The sequence below is a fragment of the Oncorhynchus clarkii genome, chromosome 28, assembly GCF_045791955.1.
Source record: "Oncorhynchus clarkii lewisi isolate Uvic-CL-2024 chromosome 28, UVic_Ocla_1.0, whole genome shotgun sequence".
NCBI lineage: Eukaryota > Metazoa > Chordata > Actinopteri > Salmoniformes > Salmonidae > Oncorhynchus > Oncorhynchus clarkii.
The window spans coordinates 12,485,112-12,507,016 of NC_092174.1; the positions used below are offsets into that span (position 1 = coordinate 12,485,112).

Here is a 21,905-nt window from a genome sequence, read left to right on the forward strand (position 1 = left end):
AGGCCCGTCTCTGTCCTCTCGGAGGCTCATATGGTGTCACCATTTTAACCACTGACCTCTCATCTCCTCTCCCTATCGCTCTCGGAGTCTCCCACTCCTCCTGGCCCTGACTCTCTTCCACAGTCTCTCTCATCCTCTCTCATCCTCTCCCACTCAATCTTCATCTCCCTCTCCCTCCATCCTCTCCCTCAGCTCCTGCTCTCTCCGGCTCCACTCTTCCTCCAGCCTGTGATACATGTGAAGGGAGAAGTGCCATCCCCCGTTCTCCTGCAACATGTCCTTCACCCTGCTCACTAATGCCTCCACCTGACCCCTTCCCTCCTTTCCATCCCACTGTCCTTCCTTGTTATCCAACACGTGGCACCTGTACCTGCACTTTTCCATCAGCCACTGCAGTGCTAGGCCCCCAGATTGGATATGCTGCTCCAGGCTTCGCCCCCTCCCCTTCAGTCGGTCGCCGAAAGTGAAGAGCACCATGGTGTGCCTCCACACACTAGAGGTCATGACCTCCATGCGCCTCTCCGCCGCTTGCCTCTCCATCTCGGTGAAGTCCAGTAGGGGAATCACTAGGAAGACAACGTGGGGACCGGGGCTACACAACGACAGGGCTCTTAGCAGCTCTATCTTCTCCTCCCTGGGGACGGAGTCTTCTGAGAAGCCCCAGCCCCGGGCATCAATCACGGTGACGTCATGACCGGCTGCGGTTCCACTGGCCGCAGTGCTAGTCCCGCCCCCTCTGGTGTCGAAGGCTTTACGTCCAAGTATGGTGTTGCCACAGGAGCTCTTGCCTGTGCGTTTAGGTCCTACCAGGAGAAGGCGAACGTCGGCGGCGTCTGTGTCGGCTGGGAGAGAGGAGAGAGGGATGCTGTTAGAAAGGAACTCGTATCTGCTCAGATCTTAGCGCCAGAGTCCAAGAGAGAGGAGTGGGATAGAGAGATGGAGACGTTAATGAGAGAGACAGGCAGGCTGTCAGACAACTATCCAGTAAAAAAACATCTGCCAATGTTGCTTTGTGTCACTCACTGAAAGAAGTTCTACTGCTTGTCAGTTTGTCATAAAAAAAAGTTCAATAGAGGTGACCTTGCGAGACTCCAAGTTCTGAAAGTTTCCTACACAATGCACTACACGCAGTCGCAATGAAAATTGTTTAATTTACCTCCATCTAGCCCCTCCTGACGTAGAACTTGATTGAGCGCATCCACTTGTACTTGGTAAACTCAGCAAAAAAAGATGTCCTCTCACTGTCAACTGAGTTTTTTTTTTCATTTTTAGCAAACTTAACCTCTATGAGATATGTGGGACGCCAGCGTCCCACCAGGCCAAAAGCCAGGAAAAATGAGTGCCAAATTCAAATAAATTACTATAAAAATCTAACTTTCATTAAATCACACTTGCAAGATAGCAAATTAAAGCTACACTTGCTGTGAATCCAGCCAACATTGTCAGATTTCAAAAAGGCCTTTCGGCAAAAGCAAACGATGCTATTATTTGAGGATAGCACCTCTGTAAACAAAGCGAGAAACCATATTTCAACCCGGCAGGCGTGACACACAATGCAGAAATACAAATATAATTAATGCCTTACCTTTGACGAGCTTCTTTTGTTGGCACTCCAATATGTCCCATAAACATCACAAATGGTCCTTTTTGTTTGATTAATTCCGTCTATATATCCAAAATGTCAATTTATTTGGCACGTTTGATCCAGAAAAACACCGGTTCCAACTTGCGCAACGTGACTACAAAATATCTCAAGTTACCTGTAAACTTTGCCAAAACATTTCAAACTACTTTTGTAATACAACTTTAGGCATTTTTTTTATGTAAATAATAGATTAAATTTAATACGGGATGATCTGTGTTCAATACAGGAAGAAAACAAACTGTAGCATGCTTTCTGGTCACGCGCCTCTATCTAACAGTACACTTCAAGTTACCCTCGTTCAAGATGGCCATACTTCATTACACAAAGGAATAACCTCAACCAATTTCTAAAGACTGTTGACATCCAGTGGAAGCGATAAGAACTGGAAGAAGAAAATCTGGATTCCCAATGAAAAACCATTGAAAAGAGTGACCTAAAAAAAAAAAAAATCGGAATGTTTTGTCCTCGGGCTTTCGCCTGCTACATAAGTTCTGTTATACGCAGACATGATTCAAACAGTTTTAGAAACTTCAGTGTTTTCTATCCAAATCTACTAATAATATGCATATCTTATCTTCTGGGGATGAGTAGCAGGCAGTTGAATTTGGGCATGCATTTCATCCAGAAGTGAAAATACTGCCCCCTGTCACCAAGAAGTTAACATGTGTAAATATTTGTATGAACATAAGATTCAACAACTGAGACAAACTGAACAAATTCCACAGACGTGACTAACAGAAATGGAATGAACAAATGGGGGGTCAAAATCAAAAGTAACAGTCAGTATCTGTTGTGGCCACCAGCTGCATTAAGTACTGCAGTGCATCTCCTCCTCATGGACTGCACCAGATTTTCCAGTTCTTGCTGTGAGATGTTCCACCAAGGCACCTGCAAGTTCCCCGACATTTCTGGGGGGAATGGCCCTCGCCCTCACCCACCGAACCAACAGGTCCCAGACGTGCTCAACGGGATTGAGATCCGGGCTCTTCGCTGGCCATGGCAGATCACTGACATTCCTGTCTTGCAGGAAATCACGCACAGAACGAGCAGTATGGCTGGTGGCATTGTCATGCTGAGCCTGCAGGAAGGGTACCACATGAGGGAGGAGGATGTCTTTCCTGTAACGCACAGCGTTGAGATTGTTGTCATTGCAGGCAATCTCAGTCCGATGATGCTGTGACACACCGCCCCAGACCATGACGGACCCTCCAACTCCAAATCGATCCCACTCCAGAGAACAGGCCTCGGTGTAATGCTCATTCCTTCGACGATAAACGCGAATCCGACCATCACCCCCGGTGAGACAAAACTGCGACTCATCAGTGAAGAGCACTTTTTGGCAGTCCTGTCTGGTCTAGTGACGGTGGGTTTGTGCCCGTCTGCCTATGGGGAAACAGTGTTTAAACCCTTTACAATGAAGACCTGTGAAGTTAATTCGTAAAAATCCAAATATCTTTGAAGAACAGGGTCCTGAAAAGGGGAAGTTTTTGTATTTTTTTTGCAGAGTTTTTGAAAGTACACCCATTGGTGAAATCTTGTTATCATGAAACGTAACATTGCTAGTCATTCAGAAACATATTTTAGACTAAATTCTACCGGCATTTTTATCTACTTAGTTGAAGTCGGAAGTTTACATACACTTAGGTTGGGGTCATTAAAACTAGTTTTTCAACCACTCCACAAATTTCTTGTTAACAAACTATAGTTTTGGCAAGTCGGTTAGGACATCTACTTTGCATGAGACAAGTCATTTTTCCAACAATTGTTTACAGACAGATTATTTCACGTATATCATATTTCACATGTTTTATATTTCCAGTGGGTCAGAAGTTGACATACACTAAGTTGACTGTGCCTTTACACAGCTTGGAAAATTCCAGAAAATAATGTAATGTCTTTAGAAACTTATGATAGGCTAATTGACTTAATTTTAGTCAATTGGAGGTGTACCTGTGGATATATTTCAAGGCCTACCTTCAAACCCAGTGCCTCTTTGCTTGACATCATGGGAAAATCAAAAGAAATCAGCCGAGACCCCAGAAAAAATTGTAGACCTCCACAAGTCTGGTTCATCCTCGGGAGCAATTTCCAAACGCCTGAATGTACCACGTTCATCTGTACAAACAATAGTACGCAAGTATAAACACCATGGGCCCACGCAGCCGTCATACCGCTCAGAAAGGAGACTCGTTCTGTCTCCTAGAGATGAACGTACTTTGGTGCGAGAAGTGCAAATCAATCCCAGAACAACAGCAAAGGACCTTGTGAAGATGCTGGAGGAAACTGGTACAAAATGATCCATATCCGCAGTAAAACAAGTCCAATATCAACATAACCTGAAAGGGAGAGGCTTGCGAGCCGAAGAACACCATCCCAACCGTGAAGCACGGGGGTGGCAGCAGCATGTTGTGGGGGTGATTTGCTGCAGGAGGGACTGGTGCACTTCACAAAATAGATGGCATCATGAGGCCGGAACATAATGGATGTATTGAAGCAACATCTCAAGACATCAGTCAGGAAGTTGAAGCTTGGTTGCAAATGGGTCTTCCAAATGGACAATGACCCCAAGCGTACTTCCAAAGGACAACAAAGTCAAGGTCTGACTATCAAGTCAAGGAGTGGCTATCACAAAGCCCTGACCTCAAACCCATGTAAAATGTGTGGTCAGAACTGAAAAAGTGTGTGCGAGTAAGGAGGCCTACAAACCTGACTCAGTTACACCAGCTCTGTCAGGAGGAATGGGCCAAAATTCACCCAACTTATTGTGGGAAGCTTATGGAAGGCTACCCAAAACATTTGACCCAAGTTGAGCAATTTAAAGGCAATGCTACCAAATTCTAATTGAGTGTATGTAAACTTCTGACCCACTGGGAATGTGATGAAAGAAATAAAAGCTGTAATAAATCATTCTCTCTACTATTATTCTGACATTTTCACTTTGTTAAAATAAAGTGGTGATCCTAACTGACCTAAAACAGGGAATTTTTTACTCAGATTAAATGTCAGGATTTGTGAAAAACTGAGTTTGAATGTTTTTGGCTAAGGTGTACGTAAACTTCCGACTTCAACTGTATATCTACCCTGTAAAGTGCACTTACCACCATTTTCAGGCGAACTCCAGCTCCCCATTAAGGCGGCTCAGCAGGCTGCAGGTCACAGTGGCAAATGTAGTAGTCCGTTTCACAGCGAACCCTCTGCTCCATAAAATTGTTAATTAGCATTAGTTAGTAAATAAGCTTTTGCTAATTCACCTCCGAGCGTATGCGGTCAGGTATTTCTTCACGAAACAAGTGCAAGTTAGTTGGAGTGTTTGTCTCAAGTGTAGAATGTATAATGACTTGTTCAGAGATTGGCTCCTTTTTGATATAAAGGACCTTTGCAAGCCCCTCCTCTTTGCATTGCAATAATAGTTTCTTGCTGACTTGACAGCCTTGAGTAGTAACATTTTGCTACTATTAAACTCTCGTTTCTATGGTTACTGTCAGGCAATACTTTTCTAGTTATGTTACACACCGTAAAAGGATTGTCTATTTTAAGACTTCTTGGAATATGTTCAAAGTTATTTATGTCATTTTTATGAGGCAACTCTTTCACTGTGGTTAATGTTGAATCAAGTTTTAGTGTAGGGCCAGCGTTTTATTGAGGAACTCTTTGCTATGATAAAATACCTGGGAATCAGGAAAATGATTGACCAAGTGGAATTTGGTAATGTTTTTGCATGGACTGTGCGCACCCATTTTCTTGTTGGTAAAAATAGGTTTCATGTGAAAACTCTGATCTTAAAACACCTGGTTGCTGCCTTCCTCTCCCATGTCATCCTCTTCTCATTCCTCCTCTTTTCCCATCCCTTCCTCCTCTCCATTATCCTCCTCAGTCATTTATCTGCAGTGCCAGTAACACAAGCATGTGCTCACTCTCTTTTAGCCTTTGGGGCACTGGGGGCAGATTTCTTTATGCAACCTCTCATTCGAAGTGTGTGTGTGTGTGGCAGGTGATATGAATCTCATTGCCACCAGTGTAACACTAGCTATAGAAGTATTTTCTGTAGGTCTGTTACACTGTAGCTGAAAGGATACAGAAGAGACTGCAAACACACAAATACTATTTAGTGAGCGGTTGTATTGTTTTACTGCTGTGTACCTGACAGGTAGTCGATTTCCTTGTTGTGACCATAGCTTATACTGCTCCTTGTCCTCATGCAGGTGGCCTGGCTCTACATTCCAGCCTTGTATTCCACTCTGTTTTCACTCCACACACGCACCCTTTACAACCCCCAAACCTGCAGAAGTGTGTGTGTGTGTGTGTGTACTACCCCCTCTGAGTTTAGACTATACACACTATGTCTTCCAGCACATTTTACAGCTGACATTACTGGAAGAAGGTGGGCGTGTACCAGACCCCCCCCTGTCTGTGTTTAGACTGCAGGCTTTCACATTCGGCATGTTTTAAACAAGTCATTACTGTTTGAGTGTTCACACCTTCTCTATTTTTCCTGTCGTATCCTTCTGTCTCCTAGATCCAACTGTACTTCTTTGTGACGTTCTCACACACACACACAGCTTTCCCAGTTGACTCATCTATAGCGTCAGCGAGGTATTAATTCAGCTTTTCTGTGTGAATCACACGAGAGCAGCACACATGAAGGAAGTGTGTGTTCAGTCTCATCGCCTGTGGGACATCTCAATCACACCGACTTGCATTCCTCTTGTTAGGTTTCTGTGTGTGTGTGTGTGTGTGTAAAGAGTGACGAGATGGAAGGATGAGAGGGGTAAGGTGGAGGGAGCGCTGTAGGTTTGAAAGTAAGGATGGAGGAGAGATGGAGGGATATAGAGCGAGTGGAAAGGATCGATGGAAAGAGAGCTGTAGCGCTAAAGGGATGAGCGGAGTGAACCAAAGGGACAGAGAGATGGATGATGTTCCCTAGGCTCTGGAGTACAGCACTCTGGTGTCTCCTAAGGCATGGTGCTGAAGGCACAGTACAGCTCCCAATGGAGCTCAGTATTTTGTGTGTGTGTGATTCCCGAAATGTGTTCTCCAGTGTTTTGAGGCCTGCTCATATCTGGCATCTCCATCCCCAAGCATGTATGTGCCTCTGCCTCACCTGTAATATCTCAGAGCCCTGTGGATGTGCTGTGGTGCTATGACCAAATCGATTGCATCTTTGTCCACACTTTGGATGAAAGTATGTGTATATTTGTGTGTGTTTAGTAGCTCTGTGTGTGTATGATAAGTGTCAGTGTGTGTACTTTCATGCCCTCTTTCTGGGTTCTTTCATCTCTGAGAGATGATGACTTTGTCTACTGCTAGGAACTATATACATTACATGGCCAAAAGTATGTGGACACCGGATTGTCGAACATCTCATTCCAAAGTCACGGCCATTCGTATGGAGTTGGTCAGCAGTAGGATTGTCCAGGTCTGACGTCAAGGTTTCCTACCCAGGCAGAATAGAAGTAGGAGGGAAAACTGAATTGTACCCTTGTGTAAAATTACCTCTCCGTCTCTCTAGCTCATTCTCTCGGTTTTTTCTTTCTTTCCCTCTCCTCTTTCTTTTTCCTCGCTCAGACACTACACACACACACGCACATTACCCCTGAGCAAAGCTTGAAGCATCGGCTCAATAATGAGACCCCACCTGAAAGTGTGTTTTTGTCTTACCCTCAACTTTTACCTCTACCCATGGGTGGCCCTCTTCCTCATTTAGATACCTGTGCACTGTCCTCCACTCCTCTCTCTGTTCGGTCAGAAACAGCGCTGTCAGTGTGTTCTCTGGTAATGAGGACTTAGGGTGATAGGTGTGGGTAGGTCGCTCGCTCTCTCTCTCTCACACAACATGCTGCCTCTGCTTGCAGTGCTGGGAATTTCAGTACCCATACAGTTCACCATCAAATCTGACTCCTGCATGCAAGTGTACGTCACACGTTTTATTCATGAGTGAAAGAGTCCATATCAGGGAGACCATGAGAGAGTAAGACTGAGACAATGAGAGGAGGAGGAGGAGGAGGAAGAAGGAGAGCGTGAGCTGTCGTAATCTCCTGAACATAGTGACCCAGACTCTGATCCTGTTCGTTTTCACATCTGGTGCCCCCATTCTCCCCTCCATCTTTCCCCTCGTTAATTTTTCCTCACTCGGTCTCTCTCTCCCTTACTCACTCTCTCTTTCATCGACAGTCAGTCGGTTTCTTTTGTGTCCACAAGGTGTTTTTTTAAGTGCTTTAATTCTCTATCAAACCACTGCAATAAGCCCCTCGCCCCTTCAAGCCTGCCTAATGATGACAATACTTCAGAGTGCCTGTCAGACATCGTTAGCATTCTAAATCATTCAATCTAGAATAAATAAAACCCTGAAAAAAAATTAGTACAAATGGATCTATAGTCAGATGGAATAATGCCCACTTGATGGAATATGCCCACTTCAGCCCTAGCCTGGTCTCAGACCTGCATGGGCGGTCTTCTCAACTCCTATGGTCAGTGTAACGCCAATGGCAAGATACTACCACAAACTGATCTTGGACCTCATTTCTCTCACAGGACACTAACTGTTAAGAGATTTACTGTAATGTATAAAAAGCTGCGACCAGTGAGGGCTTGTTTATTACCCCTGACCAGCCCTGTTCTGTTCCTGAGTGGTGCTGGACACCGCTGGCAGGAGAGTAGAAGATCAAAGCGCAGGAAGTTGGTGTTGTGGACAACATTGGGTCCCCGGTCTCGTGTTGTTGGCATAGGAGGAAGTAATGTGTTCTGAGATGTCTTTTGGCCGTTATTACAGCATTTATTTCATCGCCTGGCTGTTTTATTGAGGACAATTATGGGTGTGGGTGGAGGGGAGGTTAGTGTGTGTGTGTGTCGTGTGTGTCGTGTGTTTGAGCTTGTTTGTTTGCGACTTCTCTCATTTGTTTTTGTTATTTTCAGGCAAACTAGGTGTTTTCTATTGATATTAGCACAAAACGAATAAACCAAAATGGATTCCAGATTCCATCGCTAGTGCTTTATGGAATCTTGGAGTAGCCTTTTTATGCCTATGAGTGTACAAAACATTAAGAACCCCTTCCTAATATTGACTTGCTGTTGCGCGTGGAAAACCCAGCAACGCTGGTACAGCACTTGCCACAAACCCGTGGGTCTGGCACCTACTACCATACTTAGTTCAAAAGCACTTAAATATTTTGTCTTGCGCATTCACCCTTTTGAATGGCACACACACACAATCCATGTCTCAAGGCTTAATAATCCTTTAACCTGCCTCTTCCCCCTTTCATCTACACTGATTTTGAAGTGGCTTTAACAAGTGACATCAATAAGGGGTCAGCTGGTCAGGTGTTCCTAGTATGGATGCACGGTATATCGGAATTGTCTAGTTTTAATGCCGATGCAAAACCGATGTCAAAGCTGAAGTGCATACCTATTTTTTTATTTAACCAGGAAGGCCAGCTGAGAACAAGTTCTCCTTTTACAACTGACACCTGGCCAAGATAAAGCAAAGCAGTGTGACAAAAACAACAACAGAGTTGCACACGGAATAAACAAACGTACAGTCAATGACACGATAGAAAAAAGTATATATACAGTGTTTACAAATGATGTGAGGTAAAGCAATAAAAAGGCCGTAGTAGCGAAGTAATGACAATTTAGCAAATTAACACGAGCGATGGATGCGCAGATGATGATGTGCATGTAGAGATACTGGGGTGTAAAAGTAAATAAAAACAATATGGGGATGAGGTAGGTAGATTGGATGGACTATTTACAGATGGGCTGTGTACAGCTGCAGCGATCGGTTTGCTGCTCGGATAGCTGATGTTTAAAGTTAGTGAGGGAGATATGTCTCCAACTTCAGTGATTTTTGCAAGTAAATACCAGCACTGTAGGTGCGCGAGACAACTTCACCAGCATCGTAGCATACGTATCAATGAATCGTTGTGACATATGACATACGAGTGAGTGTAATAAATGTGTAATAACTACATCAAAAAATGTATGAACGCATTAAATGATTGTGATGTGCAGTCATATTCAGGTCCTGATTGGTCAACAAGCTAATTTGATGTGTTAAATAGTATATTTTTTGATACGCAAAGACCCAAACGGCGTTCCATAGAAATCCTGGTTGAGAACGACTGAACAAATGAACAATGAAACAGCACAGCAAGTAAGTGAAAGAAATAGGTTTTGATTATGTTTTATTGGTAATGGGGACATACATAAATGCCAACAAAATAACTTTTTGGTCAGGTGTCTGTGTGTGTCTGTGTGTGTCTGTGTGTGTCTGTGTGTGTCTGTGTGTGTGTGTGTGTGTGTCTGTGTGTGTCTGTGTGTGTCTGTCTGTGTGTGTCTGTGTGTGTGTGTCTGTGTGTGTCTGTGTGTGTCTGTGTGTCTGTCTGTGTCTAACCTTTTATTTAACTAGGCGAGTCGGTTAAGAACAAATTCTTATTTACAATGACAGCCAAACCCGGACAACGCTGGGCCAATTGTGCCCCGCCCTATGGGACTCCCAATTACAACCGGATGTGATACAGCCTGGATTCAAACCAGGGACTGTAGTGGCGCCTCTTGCATTGAGATGCAGTGCTTTAGACCGTGTGTGTGAACATTTTAACTGTACTAGAATGCTTAAAGGGGCAGCTAAAATTATCGGTATCAGACGAATGTCATATCGGCGCATCACTAGTTCCTAATCCTAATGTTTTGTACACTCAGTGTATATAACAAAGTCAATTGAGCAGCTTGCTAACATAACCTCGTCCCAGGGTTACATGTACAGTTAGCGTGGCTGCTACAATCCGATATCCAATAAAGATGACAAAAACAAAGGTTATCTAACTATTTACTGAATGTGTCTGTTTTGTATGACTCCCGTTGGCGAGAGACCTGCATTGGCAGCTTTTGCTTGTGAGAGCTCATTAGCTCTGGCTGCTGTATTATTGTACTGTACCGAGGAAAGAGGATTATCTGTCTCGACAAACACCCACATGTGTTGACACTGTACTGCACTTAAGCAAGTTTCCCCAGAAACGTAGGTGTTTGAATAGTTGGTTAGCATAATGCTAACGCTACAATATGGGGATTTCCCTCGGGATCTTCAGCAAAACGTTAGCCATTGAATGAGCATGTGAAAGCTGTCACTGGTCCTGTACTCTACTATCAAACTGCAGTAGACTGCTTCTGTATTCCTGGCCAATGGCAAGTGCCTTGGTCCTGTTTAAACTACATGAGTCCTGATAAACCTATAATCAGCCCCAGCCGTTCCTCTCTCATATACTGTAGCTAGCACTGATGTACTGGGATCAGAGGAGAGCCTTTCTATCCACAGTGGGGATCAGTCTCATTTGTCCTTGAGAGCGCCTCAAAGCCTTCGCTTGCCTCTGTAAATATGCCAGTGGCAGAACTGGGAAGCTGGTCAAATATGAATTCTGCAAGTCATTTGCTCATGTGGTAATGAGTGTGGGTGGCAGTGCGTGCGTATGTTGAGTTTATTTGCGAGTGTGTGTGTGTGTTTTCGCAATTGTCTATGTCCGTTTCCAAATCTGTGTCTACATATATCTGGCTACATGTCTGTGTATCCGTATCTGGCTACATGTCTGTGTATCCGTATCTGGCTACATGTCTGTGTGTCCGTATCTGGCTACATGTCTGTGTGTCCGTATCTGGCTACATGTCTGTCTGTGTGTCCGTATCTGGCTACATGTCTGTCTGTGTGTCCGTATCTGGCTACATGTCTGTCTGTGTGTCCGTATCTGGCTACATGTCTGTCTGTGTGTGTCCGTATCTGGCTACATGTCTGTCTGTGTGTGTCCGTATCTGGCTACATGTCTGTCTGTGTGTGTCCGTATCTGGCTACATGTCTGTCTGTGTGTGTCCGTATCTGGCTACATGTCTGTCTGTGTGTGTCCGTATCTGGCTACATGTCTGTGTGTGTGTCCGTATCTGGCTACATGTCTGTGTGTGTGTGTCCATGTCTGGCTACATGTCTGTGTGTGTGTCCATGTCTGGCTACATGTCTGTGTGTGTGTGTCCATGTCTGTCTACATGTCTGTGTGTGTGTGTCCATGTCTGTCTACATGTCTGTGTGTCCATGTCTGTCTGTGTCGAAATGCTTGTGTTCCTAGCTCCAACAGTGCTGTAGTGTCTAACAATCCACATCTAAAAAGTAAAAGAATGGAATTAAGAAATATATCAACATTAGGATGAGCAATGTCGGAGTGGCTTAAACTAAAATACAGTTGAATAGAAAACAGTGTATATATTTGAGATGAATAAACGTTATTATTGAAGTGGCCAGTGATTCCATGTCTCTATATAGTGCAGCAGCCTCTAAGGTGCAGAGTTGAGTATCTGTGTTTATATACAGTACCAGTCAAAAGTTTGGACACAACTACTCAAACCCTGGAATGTCTTTATTTGTACTATTTTCTACATTGTAGAATAATAGTGAAGACATCAAAACTATGAAATAACACATGGAATCATGTAGTAACCAAACAAAGTGTTAAACATATCAAAATAGTCTAAATAAATAAAACCCTTGAATGAGTAGGTGTGTCCAAACTTTTGACTGGTACTGTGTGTGTGTGTGTGTGTGTGTGTGTGTGTGTGTGTTTACATATCAGTGTCTACATCAGTTTGATGAAAACACAATCTTTCCCACTTGTTCACGTTCCCAGGCAGCTTGAGAGACAGTGGAAGTCAAGGAGACATTCAATCCATAACAAACTTCCAAGGTGGTGACCCAGAAGAAGGTTGAGCGACCCCACTAATTGCAATGTAAAAAAGCAATCATTGAACAATTCTGACGCGTCCAATTGTCGTCATCATCCTGTAGCTGCAGTGTGTATGGATGTCCCTTGAATGCAAAAGGCATGAAATTGAATGAAAGGCATTGAATTGGACGCATTGAATTGGACGCTGTTGGAGGCTTTGGAAGTCATATGACGCGTGGGTTCTTTTCCACGTTAATCGCTAATGGTAGCCTCGGAGGAGAACATGTGTGTGCCTCTCTGTGTATGACTCCTAGGAAAGCCACCATGACTGGTACCGGTGCACTATTAGCAGATCAAACACTGGCGATTCTATTCCCTTGGAAAATAAGTGAAGAAGGGCGGAGGAGAGAAGGATTGGGTTTCATACTGCGTGGGATCTTCTGGTATCTTTCTGTCTTTCTGCCAGATTGTTCAATGCAAATACACCCGATCAGCACACTTATCACAGTGGAAAACCTCCTGTGTATGGGTCTCCACTTTCCTACTACTGTATCTCCCTCTTTATCCCTCCTCCCCACCTGGAAACAGTGCTTTCATATTTGTAATTGATCTTTTATATCGATCAAGTGTCCATCTAGCTTTTCCCCTGCCAGTTGTCTGTCTCTCTCTCTCAGATCTTCCCCTCTCTCTAATCTTCCTCTTAAATCTTTAAATCCATCATATTAGAGAAGGGTTTCACAGTGGATTTGTCAGTCCCTTCAAAGACAGCCAGCCAGGGCGAAGACTGCTGATGCAGCATCCTCTAACACAGCGTTTCCCAACTCCAGTCCTCGATTACCCCCAGCAGTACACATTTTTGTTGTTGTAGAACCTCATCCAACTCCTCCGGGACCACAATGAAAATGTGTGCTGTTGGGGGTACTTGAGGACCGGAGTTGGGGAACACTGTATTACAGGATTCTGCGAAAGCACTTTACACCGGCTGCCTTTTGAACGGACTGACAATAAATCCGCTGTGAACTACTGTCTAGTCGCCTGTCACTAAGGAGTGTCATGTCAAGTGCTCCATCAGATGTGGCTCCCCTCCCACTGCAGTAGACTTGGCCTGGCCTGGCCTGATAAACGAGTTCGCTGCTTAACCTGACTCATTAGCTCATCAGCTAGCATTAATAGATGCTGCTGCTATGTTCAAATAATGGCTTTGTGAGTCACCACTAAGGGTATCTTGGGTACTTATGTACTGTAATTGTGGTGGTAATTGATATCATCATTATATCGGACAAAATGTAATAGTTAATGACTAGTGATGTGTAGTGGATTTTTTTCTTGTCCTTTGTCATCCGTGAAACCAAGTGACAATATTTGATGTGTAAAATAGCTGTGTGTTTTCATGCGTCTCATGACGAAGGGTTGGCAAATCTGTAGCTAATTGCTACAACATACTGCAATGTGCAGCTTTATAAACTGTTATCTAATGGTGGGTTTTTTTGAGCTGTGAATCCTCCAGCAGTGGTACAGTATTCCCACCTTAATATGTCCTGAGCTGTCTGGTGTCTCGCTTCTTGATAAACTCTCTGACCCATCCTTTCCTTGATCAAAGACTACTTGGCTGCACTAATCACTCGGAGACTGGATCACTTCGATTACGTTCCCAGTTGGATTCACTGAGGCATGCCATCTTGTGAGGGCTTGTAATAACTTACTGGTCCCCTTTTCATTGAAGTTCAAGTTATCAGCAGACAGGCGTAGGGAGTTCGAAGACTTTGATTGATTGGAGCGGAACGTCTGTCTGTCATCATTCCCTCAGAGCTGTTGGAGTACCATCCAGTGCTCCCCGAAAAGAGATGGGTGACTCCGTTCTACTGGTGAATCTCCGTATTCGCAAAGCTCCTGAGACCGGCGCTGCTGTAAAGTCTCCACACTACTAAGCACTAAAAGAGCTTTTGAGCGTGCTCAAATTAATTGGATTCCCTACAAAACGTGCCCCTTTCTTGATATGTTCAGTCCCTTAGCTTGTCAACCGGGCTCCAGAAATTGCTTGAGTAATAATCATAACGACAAACCATAAAAACCCTATCCTTCGCCTCCCCCAAGTAGTTATTTTGTTTTCTGTGCATAAGAACAAATTATTATTTTCCCCCAGCTAATGGGCCGTGGATGTCATAAATGAAGACGAAGCATGCTACGACTTATCAAACGCAGGAATGTGCGCATCCCCTCAAACAGATGGAGTGGTGTCTGCAGGTCTGCACTCCCTCTGAACCGTCTGCCAGGAGTATTTGGGAGTTTGGCAGACTTTACTTCATAGGGCATATAGCCTCAATATCTGGCTGAAGACTCTTTCTTTAACAATGCTTCGTTGTTGACTGTAGAACGGTGACGCATGGCTCCGGATGGTCCTCGAAGGCCTGACGTGTCTTCCGGTTTTTAACCGTTTCCTCTTATACCTGATGGATAAGTCTGTAGACTCTGTAGCCAGTCAATAACCTTAATTGATCCATTAAGACTAGAGTTGTGCTCTGCTGCCTTAGCGAGACGATGACAAGTTGGCTAAAGCAGAAGCAGACTGGATTGGGTACAGTGACATTAGGGACACTGTAGCATGTTTCTGTCCTTTGATGTGTGTGTGTGTAGGGGGGGGGGGGGGGGCACTTCACTTCACTTCACACTTTCGAAAACGCTAGGGCTTAAACCATACAGCGAGCATTATGTACAGTATGTGATAACCATACGTTGGTATATTGTACACCTGAAAGACCAGGACACAGCTTGAGATATATAGATCCTGATGTACAAAGCATTTTCACTGGTCCATGTTTAGAAGGGAACACAGCATGAAAGACCAATAAGAGGGAAAGGCAAAACAAAGAGAGAAATTCAATGTTTGGCCGCCTTGTTTTTTTTGGCAAGTATAAAGGCGTGGTCTTGCCCGCACTGTGGTGCAGTGCGTCTGAAATGCTTTTAGGATTTGGCAGAGGGAAGAGAAGACGCTGTCTGTGTCCTTAGTGCCAACATGACAGAGTAGCCTCCATTGGCTAGTCAGGGGGTCTTGACAAATGGTAAGCCTACTGTACCACTGGAAGGCGAATCGCACTCTGCAAGGTTACGCTGAGGACAGTATCGAGCAGCTTTGTTCCAACCCGCCACTAAAACACCAGATTTTGCCAATCGCTTAATCAAGAACTTGTTTTGCTGAATCTGGAGTGGTTTAGTGCTGCGCTTGAGCAAAAGCCTGCCCACACCGTCTTTTCCTCTGCAGTGTTTTTGACTGCTGATGTACTGTTGAAACTTAGGCAGGTTTTAGAAAGTGCCTCGTGTTCATTGGAAAATGCTTTCTATTAGCGTCGTGTTTGTGTCTTTATTTCGCCTAGCTAGCGCACCGTGAACATTACTACGCGTGTTTTGTGCATTCAGGTGCACGTTCAGCTTGCCGCACCCACTTTTATTGTCAAGACACGTGCACGTGCACTCTCCCATTACCTGGGGGCAACAACAAAGCCAGCTTAGCATCCGTTTCTTAAAAATTCTGTTGTCTAAATTTAGCCAAGATAACGAGGGCCTTATTATTTTAGAGGCTTTGAGATTCTGGTTAAGTCCAGCATTAACCTGACAGAGCTGGTTCTCATGCTCACACTCCCAGCGGGCTGTGTGTGTGTGTGTGCCACCTTGTATAACCTAGTGCTTTATTCACCCATTGTAATTCATAGCATGTTTCCTCTATTTACTAGAACAAAAGCGTCTTTTGAACCCAGTTAGTCTCCCCCTCCTATAATGGTATGCATTTGCTTACTGTTATTTGATAAGTGCCCCCCTCCTAATAGCCATGCAATAGAGCGCTGTGCAGAGGTTGGGATTCTTTCTCAACACCTGCATATTGATACAGGAACACAGTATGGTAAGAAGTGTGCCTGAACGTATTGTGTAACTTGTATGTGACCCGTCTCTGTCTAATGAGAAGAGTGTGTGTGTGTGTGTTGACTAATTACCGTGTATCGATAACTTTGAGCGCGTGGGCACGTGGATGTGTGTATCATCTGAGACGGACAGGTCTCTAACGCATGGGGTTAACCTTGAGCTCAGCGGTGCTGGTCGGAGAACAGGTGGGAGGTTGGTGATGAGTGTTTTCCTCCAGAATGACCGCAGGGTGAAACGCTGGCTGTGTCCGACTCCTCCGATGACGCCATAACTCTCCCAGGTCTGTTCGAAACAGGTGTGTCAATGTTGTAACTGCCACTTCCCTTCATTTGAGTCACTTCAACAAACTGAGGCAAGACCCTGTTTTGTTTGTTCGTTTCAAAGCGGTATCTACATTTTTTTTGTGGCTTATGGATGAGACCAATGGGTTAGCAATTATGGGTATCGATCTAAATTGTGCTCCCTGTTTCACAATTTTATTTCAGCTGCCGGTCTGGTTTCTTTGTCAAAGCTGTACTGTAGCACGACTGTGGTGTTGCGTCCCTCAGGCAACCGCACGTGGCATGACACTTTACACACACACACACACACACACACACACACACACACACACACACACACTCTCTTGCTCTCGCTCTCCATCTGGATGAGTGGTGAAGCGAGAGCTCGATCTCTGCCCAAAATCTGTCCACATGAAGTAGTTCTTTAATTATTAAGCCGGTGAGGAGTTTTTGTATTGGGGCCGGTGAGTGTCGATTTTAGTCAAGATAACCATTAATTGCTATTTTGATATGTGAGACTTATTTGATCTAATAGAAGTTGCGTAATTCTTTTTTTTGTTTTTAATTTGACCCCTTTTTCTCCCCAATTTCGTAGCTACTATCTTGTCTCATCGCTACAACTCCCATACGGGCTCAGGAGAGACGGTTGAAGGTCATGCGTCCTCCGATACACAACCCAACCAAGCCGCGCTGCTTCTTAACACAGCGCGCATCCAACCCGGAACCCAGCCGCACCAATGTGTCAGAGGAAACACTGTGCACCTGGCAACCTTGGTTAGCGTGCACTGCGCCCGGCCCACCACAGGAGTCGCCGGTGCGCGATGAGACAAGGATATCTCTACCGGCCAAACCCTCCCTAACCCGGACGATGCTAGGCCAATTGTGCGTCGCCCCACGGACCTCCCGGTCGTGGCCGGTTACGACAGAGCCTGGGCGCGAACCCAGAGTCTCTAGTGGCACAGCTGGCGCTGCGGTACAGCGCCCTTACCACTGTGCCACCCGGGAGGCCGCGAATTGTGCAAATCTTAGGTTGTTATGAGGGCACTGATAAGTGTGATGCACGTAACATCCCAGCAAATTTGAGAAAAAACGCTTGGTATCAGAGTGGTCTCTGTTGAAGTTCGAGACGGTCTATGCGTTGGTTAGCAGATCATCTGACTGTCCGTTCAATACAGGCGGTTGATGTCAACACCTCATCGAATATATATACAATTAAAATTTTAAAAATACTCAATGAGATGTATCCACCAATCCGCTCTGTGGACAACAATTCCCATTAAGGCAGAGACATCCGCATCTGGCGCATATATCCATATCTCTGGTGCTGTCCATCTCTGCGTTTCCTGCCATCTTCTATCCCTGGGCCAACCTCCACTGGCACTGATGGCTAGGGTCACAGGGGTCATGGGCAGGGACATGCCCCTCACCCCTCCCAACCATCTGCCCAACCGTGTGATGTAATTAAGCCAATCAAAGGTTTTGAATATGGGCCAATCAGGGAGAGTGGTACGAGCTAACGGCAAGGGTGAAATAGAACATGTCATTTCGGGTTAATTAAACAAGGTCCCAAAACACTACGATGCACAACGAAAGTAGTGTTGCCGTTGCCAACCCTTCCAGTTCAGCCTAGAGTCCCCAAGGATAACAACTCGAGTATGAGCAGTAAAGCTATTACAGGATAATTTAATGAATGCCCGACTGAAAGCAATACATGGAATGTAATCAATCTCCCCGGATTTTTGATTTGAGTCAAAGTTGGCAGCCCTACATGAAAGTGACTCATAATTCACGAGCAACAATACCTTTCATCAGAACCTGCAGGAGACGAGTCAAACAGAACCGTGAAAATGAACACTGTCCCTTTTTAGATTGGCATTTGTAATTAGTTCATCCAAAGGTGGCTCCACTTCACTAATAAAATGAGTAGCTACCTGTGCTTGTCTCCTTTTCTTCACCCGATCAGTATGACAACACCCATTCTTTTCACATACTAGTAGTACAGAGGGAAAGGAGGCTAGTAAAGAAACCTCAAAGGTATTGGGATGCAGCCCAAGGTTTTTAATATAATGATAGTCAAGAGTGACTGGACACCCCAGTAAAGAAAGACATTGAATCGTATTGGGATGCAGCCCAAGTTCTAAGGTTGTAAGAGCAACGCCTTTGTACTGTAGATATTTGGATCGTGGCTTAGGGTCTTTATGGGGAAACGGGTCTAGGCAGATGGGAGGCTGTCATTCTAGCAACCGGGCTGTGGGTGTAATTTCTAAGTCCTTGTGAAAGGGAGCAGGCACTAAAGGTGATCGACGGGAGCGTCAGCTGGAAAGTGGTAGGGAGAGGAGGTGAATTACAACATTGCTAGTGTGCTTCTCTTTTATGCATAGTTAAACACATACAGTACGCAGATGCATGCATACATACATACACATGCACGTATACACTGATCTGATACACTTAATGCTGGTTTATAGCCCCGTCTATCGACGGATCTCTAGGCAATTGGCGTAGTGACTTCATGAACATTCTGTTGTCGTCCGATATCAAACTTGTCATTATGAAAAAGTATAACATGACATCAGCAGCCCGGTGCTCCAAATAGCATACCTTCTCTGTTTTAACACCAAGAAACCCATCTGTTTTAAAACGGAATTCAGTAACTGTCAATCTAGCAAGCCATGCAACTAAAAGTAATTTTCTAAACAATGTCTTGGTTCGTTTTCTAGCTAACTATAGCTGACAACCTCTTCACTTTTTATGCCTTATTACAGGAAAATAAACCGACAATATCATTATGTACAAGGTAATGGCGGGCTTACAGGAAATATCTTCATGCCACAGTGTGATGAAATAAAAGTAGTTTGTTCTATTGGGGAATTTTAGAACTCCTACATCTTGTCACAGGAGGATTTGGTCTGGTTGCTGTGGCAGTCCGGTAACCACGACAACGGACGTTGCTACAGTCGCAGAGACTTGAACTGTTTTCATGTCTGTGCCACAAGGAAACTGGCAGTCTACACTACTCTACAGACATTCCACCGGAATATAAATTAAATGTTTTGACCAGCGACACTTGTCACTTATTATCTACAGACATGTCACACTGTCAGATATCCTGTTTCCTTGTCACGAACAGTAAAAAGGGAATTCTGTATTTTGCAGACTTTTTTTTTTCCATTGTAAAAACCACCAACTAACCTTTCCTCTTCTCTTCCTGGTTACAGCGGAGCCCCTCCCCCTGATGGACCTGTGTCGTCGGGCCGCCCGGGTAGCGTTGGGCCGAGAGCGCCTCCAGGAGATCGAGTCCCTGCCCTTACCCCAGTCTCTCAAGAATTACCTGCAGTACCAATGACCAAACCACGCTCCACCAACTGGGACCATCTGGAAGGAAACCATGGCGATCTAAGTGTGATGGAAGATAGACAGAATGTCAGGGGGGTTCAAATGAACAACGGCGGATGCCGGAAGTGGAATGTTTACATTGTGGGATAATTAAGCTCTGCGGTGAATAGATAGACACTTGTGTTCAGGTTTTTGACCCAGAGGATGATTGATACTTTTTTGTTCGGGGTTTTGACACGTTTGGACTTTTACAATTATTGATGGCTGTAGCTCTCTTCCAATGAAGCCCCTATTTCATGGACTGGTATGGTCCACGGTCACTTTGAAGTATGGGTGTTAGGAGACTACTGCCATCTGCTGGTTTGAGTGAGAACGGCGCCTAGAAGGCACACACTAAATACCCCGGGAGGCCTTTGAAATCATATCACTGCTACTGGATACTCTATAGTCAGTCTCCTACAATGTCCTGTCCAGTCGGCAGGCAGACACAGGACTTTTCTACAGGGCTCAGATGTGTTTCGGTCCATTTCCAGTTCAATCTGGCCTGGAGCTCACTGTAGCTCACTGGTAACATACAATATCTGCCCCGTTGTCTTAAAGGACCCATTAAAGGACTATGCCAGTTCTGGACTTACTAGGTTTACACATTTCGTTTTTCTGGATCTATGTCAAGTAATGCAAGGGGAAAAAATGACACAGCACCCATTTTGGGAGGGGGTGTGGATGACCACACACCATAGCAGTCATCTTTTTTTCTCTAGAAGGCTTGAGTCACTTTTGTCTGAGTTTGTACCCTATATTTTATTCTTAGTGTGGATTATGATAGTGACGACGATGATAACGTTACGATGACTGTTTATTTATCATGAGGTAGTTTTTTTTAACGTTACGTTTTACGTTACGTTCAGGTAAATATACTACACCGATATGGGAGATGATGATCAGCGCTGTCACCCTAAGGCTTTTTAAACCGGATGCTGCTTTAATTATTATTATTATTATTATTATTATTATTATCATACGATCACTGATGGTTTTAATCTATATCTGCCTGCTTGGATGGGGGCCATTCGGGGGCATTCGGGGGCATACACAGTGGAATGTATGGGCAGTGCTGTTAGCAGATCTGAAATGTGAATAAAAGCCAAGTGAATGAAAAAGCCATTTGTTTTCTGGGATGGTAATTTCCTCTGTATCAAGGTTGGGCTGCCAGGTGTGTGTGTGTGTGTGTCTTTCTGGATAAAAGCCAAGGAAGGCAGATTTGTTTTTTCTGTGTTTTTCTCCCTCTTTGTTTATACCGTCAGTCACGCTCAGGGGAAACCAGGGCATCCTCAAATCCAGCTGTGACAGTTTGTGTAACCTCGTCATCCCTCGACCACATCTGACCTAACTCCCTACCCCCTCTCTGTATCTCTACCTAACTCTCTCATTCTACCTATCTCCATTTACCTACTCTAGATCTCACTCCATCTCTACCTACCACTTCGTTCCATCTCTACCCTATTTCTCTCTAGCTACCTCCCGCTTCATATTTCTCAGACTCAAATCTCTATATTGTAGACTTAGTAAATGGAGCCATAAGCTAGAAACTGAGCTTTCCCAATAGAGACTATTTAAACATGCTGGGGTCATTTCCAATGAGCCCTAAATATTATTAGAGATATTAAGTGGATGATCAGGGCTGCATTCAAGTGGACACTTCCTTAGAACATCTTAAATTAGGTCTGAAGAGGGTTTACCTTCTTGGGAATGGGGCGGCAGGGTAGCCTAGTGGTTAGAGCATTGGACTAGTTCTCTCGTTCTGCCCCTGAACAAGGCAGTTAACCCAGTGTTTCTAGGCCGTCATTGAAAATGAGAATTTGTTCTAAACTGACTTGCCTAGTTAAATAAAAGTGTAAAAAAAAAGTTGGCTTCCAAACCACTCCACTAAGCTCAACCATTGAATCTAACTTGAACAAAAGAGCATTTTTGTGTCTGTCAGACTGCTAGCTGTAAATATAGCCTGTACAGTAAAGCTGGGCGATATGGACC

General features: G+C 44.5%; 2 protein-coding genes across 3 annotated transcripts in view; one reads left to right on the plus strand and one right to left on the minus strand.

Annotated features, from left to right (window-relative positions):
- Positions 1 to 21,034, plus strand: part of LOC139387000 (SPRY domain-containing SOCS box protein 4-like) — a 113,569-nt gene extending 92,535 nt beyond the window's left edge. For both annotated transcript variants that reach the window (XM_071132938.1, XM_071132936.1), the window contains exon 3: positions 19,757 to 21,034. In XM_071132938.1, the coding sequence (XP_070989039.1) occupies positions 19,757 to 19,884 (128 nt within the window). In that variant the 3' untranslated portion in view covers positions 19,885 to 21,034. The remainder of the gene's footprint in view (positions 1 to 19,756) is intronic.
- Positions 154 to 17,956, minus strand: LOC139387530 (GTPase IMAP family member 7-like). Its single transcript, XM_071133826.1, has 2 exons — positions 17,908 to 17,956; positions 154 to 842 (listed from the first exon to the last, which is right to left on the minus strand). Exons 1-2 carry the CDS (start codon positions 17,954 to 17,956, stop codon positions 154 to 156), a joined length of 738 nt encoding a protein of 245 aa, XP_070989927.1.
- Positions 21,035 to 21,905: the final 871 nt, after the last annotated feature.